Source organism: Limulus polyphemus, unplaced genomic scaffold, assembly GCF_000517525.1.
Source record: "Limulus polyphemus unplaced genomic scaffold, Limulus_polyphemus-2.1.2 Scaffold1229, whole genome shotgun sequence".
Classification (NCBI taxonomy): Eukaryota; Metazoa; Arthropoda; class Merostomata; order Xiphosura; family Limulidae; genus Limulus; species Limulus polyphemus.
Window position 1 is genome coordinate 313,907 of NW_013666839.1, and position 3,671 is coordinate 317,577.

General features: G+C 41.5%; 1 protein-coding gene across 1 annotated transcript; it reads right to left on the bottom strand.

The window, feature by feature from the left end:
* Nucleotides 1–225: 225 nt before the first annotated feature.
* LOC106462703 (transcription factor Sox-14-like) lies at nt 226–2,678 on the bottom strand. Its single transcript, XM_013922647.2, has one exon. It carries the CDS (start codon nt 2,210–2,212, stop codon nt 1,229–1,231), a length of 984 nt encoding a protein of 327 aa, XP_013778101.1. The 5' UTR covers nt 2,213–2,678; the 3' UTR covers nt 226–1,228.
* Between the last annotated feature and the right edge of the window lie 993 nt (nt 2,679–3,671).

The window sequence follows — 3,671 nt, forward strand, 5'->3', positions numbered from 1 at the left end:
AAAGCTAATAACGGGCTATCTGAGCTAGCCGTTCATTATTTTGAACCGATAGTTTTGTTTGTTTGTTTGTAATTAAGCGCAAAGCTACACAATGGGGCTATCTGTGCTCTGCCCACCACGGGTATCAAAAATCAGTTTCTAGCGTTTTAAGTCCGAAGACATACCGTTGTGCCACTTGGGGGGGGGGGGGTTGACAGTCATCCTTATAACGCACCCACGGCCCCATGTGCAATGCGTGTTTTTTTGTTTTTGTTTTTTGTGTGTGTGTTTTTCTTCATAGTAACGGGTCGCGAATGATGGACCCGTAGATTTACAGCCAAGGATGCTAACCACAAGATCACGCTCGGATCGTTTAGAAGCATAGAGAGTTAAACAGAAAAGTACTTCATTATTGTCACACAAAAGCTGCTGCTGTTTCTGATGAAAACTGTCAGCTGAGGTGAAATGTCTTAAAGTTGTCTATACAGCAGCAAACTAGTGAGGATGAACATAATTAAAGAAATGGTTTTATTATTTTACAGCAATATAAATATTTAATATATTATAAGACAATTGATCAACTCCATATTTATAAAGCCTTTTGACTCACAACCAACAGTGTTTAATATACTATTTTACAGTCTTAAATAAGGAATTTCAATAAACCTATCTAACCTAATTTGATCATTTCAAAGACCCAGTTTTTCTGGCTCAATATATTCTTAAAAATTATCTTTAGTTTAGTCTTGCTTCATTTTTTCAAGTAAATAGGGAATTTATCACACATGGGGAAACATTTTATTAGTCTAAATCATGCAGAATGCATCGACCAACGTTTCACTTTCACAAGCATTTATACGTCTATTGTTTAACACTAAAACAACGTGCATGTGCATATATATCATACAACGCGTCATGAAATGTAGTTAAATATCACTCACTTGACAGAAAACTCAGAAACACTCAAAAAAATTCTTGGTTTACTAAAAGGAAAAAAGTTGTAACATAAGCTTTCATTTAATTAGCTTAGGTCCGAAAGTTCTTGTGTCCTATGATTAACTGTATTTCATGGCACTGTGACTTAATGATAAACTTTCTGTTCTATATCTTTCATTTCGCAGGATGAACATTATTTTCAGCACTCGTTGGTGGATAACGGTGTAAGTCTTGCGTCACCTGCTTTACTAACAAATATTACTTACATTAGGGCTGTGACTTTTATTATTCACGTGTTCCAGTACATTATGACCTACACTTCTAGGCGTGCTTCGGGTACTTTTGGTCTGCTGAAGTACGATGAGTACAATCCTAACAGTTGACTTGATGCCGATAACCCACTGGTTAGTGTGGACGCTGTTGGGCGTCCCAAGCTGTGGTCCCGCAGACCAGAGGGTTCGCCTCCTACTGCTGAGGAAGAGAAAAGGCTTCCATCCGGTGGCTTTAGGTAGGGATTTATGAACAAGGAGTTAGCCGCAGTGCAGGTATGTCGTGAAAGGTCTATTGACTCTGAACTTGAGGGACAGTTGTAGCCAGATGGACCGCAGCCACATGGCATGAGGTAGGCCGACAGTGGCACGCTAGGATACAGTGTCGCCGCTGCGGTTGGATATCCGTTACAGCTAAGAGATGATGTCGGAATACCGCTAGGACTTACCGGCTTAAAGGAATGACTAGAAGCGGAATCAGGGCTTGGGGTCCCAGGTAGGACATGTCTGGTCTTAACAGCTGTGTCCGCCGGCGACCACCGTTCACCAACACCGGTAGAGCTCATAGCTGGAACTCCGACAAGGTTCCCCGGATTGTCCATGGCGTGAGTGACGAAAGGAAAAAACCCTGGAACATGTGTCGGCAGTGTCGAAGTAGGGCCCAGAAGACCTCTGGTAAAGCTGCCACCAAGATAATCCATTGGAGCCGGGATGTAGGGTAATGGAAAAGGGAAGCGATCTCTTTTCGACAGACTTTTAGGTTTTCGACGAGGTTTGTACTTATAGTCCGGGTGTTCCCGCATGTGCATCGCTCGTAGTCGCTTAGCTTCTTCAATAAAAGGCCGTTTCTCAGCCTCAGACAGATTTTTCCACTGAGCGCCCAGACGCTTGCTGATTTCTGAGTTGTGCATCTTCGGATTCTCTAAGGCGATCTTTCGCCGTTGAGCGCGAGACCACACCATGAAAGCGTTCATGGGTCGCTTGACATGCTCATCCTTAGTACTAGAACATGGTTTGGAACCTGACATGTTAATCTTAGGTATACCTTAGCTGTTGTATGTGAGAAGAGTGTATATTTTCTCTCTCTCTTCGCTTTTCACCAATTCAAGCCCTTCGTTTTACACAACTTCTAGTGACATTTTTATTCCTTGTAAATAAACTAATAATCATTAATGCACTTAACAAACTTCAGGTACACTCAACAAGTTTTCACACAAGTTCTGCCATCATGTTTCCAAATGGGTGGGAGTACAGGTGAGTTCACATAGGACTCGAGTAGGAGCTATTCTTTTTTCAGGTGAGCTTCAGTCAGGTCTGTCATACCGAAAACCTTCACGTGCTCTTGGGGTGAACCGACAAACGTTAACCTCGCCAACAGCGCGCTACGACTCGTGTTCCGTGAATTAATCGACCAACTCGACCTTGTTTGCTGGGCCGCCCTTTCACCACTTGTAATGGATGCTGATTGATTTTTCAGGGCCGTCTGCGACTCCACGCCACTTTATTTACTGCAAGCACGTGCAGCATGGCGCGAGGCGTATTTTATCAGAACTAGCCAAGTGTGTAACAACCAATCAGCAGGCGTTTTACACTTTTAACATTGTCTGCCAGATAGGGTTTGTTTCTGTTGGCTCTGACGTTAATCTTAAGAACTACGAAGTACGCATGCACAGAATAGATTCGACATTACATAGGATTGAATAAACAGAAATGTCACAGACCACTAATTTTCCAAGAGAAGAAACGATTGAGAGGAGTTTTAAGTAATCATTACATATTCTATCATAATGCTGGCTACTTCTACTGTGCAGAACAACACAATATGTCATGTACTAAAGCCAATTACTTGCTTTTAGCCTACAATGATGAATACTTATAGAGGGCGCCACGTTACAGCTTAGTTTAAATTTTGTTCTTAAATCGCTACACTTGACGTAAAACTTCCAGAAACAAAATTATACTGATCAACTAATTATTCAGATTAAAAAGCGGAGAAACCCGATCTCTCAGAAGAAAAAACAGAATAAACATAAAGCAAGACACCTGAAAAATGAAGCATGTAAATTCGTAGAAAAAACACAACAGATAAGAAGTTAAAAATAGATAAAGATTATTGAACAGCCAAAACTTACTTTTTAACCTCTTTAATGAAATAACCTCACGAAAAACGTTAGTTCAACTCATAAGAAATCACAAACTACAGCACTCCCTCTTCAGGAAATCCATCACTTACAAGTAAATAGTAAATTTGTAAATAATATATTATGTTGTTAGATTACAGTTCAAGAGGTAAGCAAGTACCCTGGTGCCATACCGTTATCATGATATATACTACTTTCTCCAAACTGGACATGTCACACCGGTAGTTGGGCCCGGCATGGCCAGGTGGTTAGGGCGCTTGACTCGCAGTCTTAGGGTCACGGGTTCGAATCCCCCTTCCACCAAACATGCTCGCCCTTTCAGCCGTGGGGGCGTTATAATGTGATG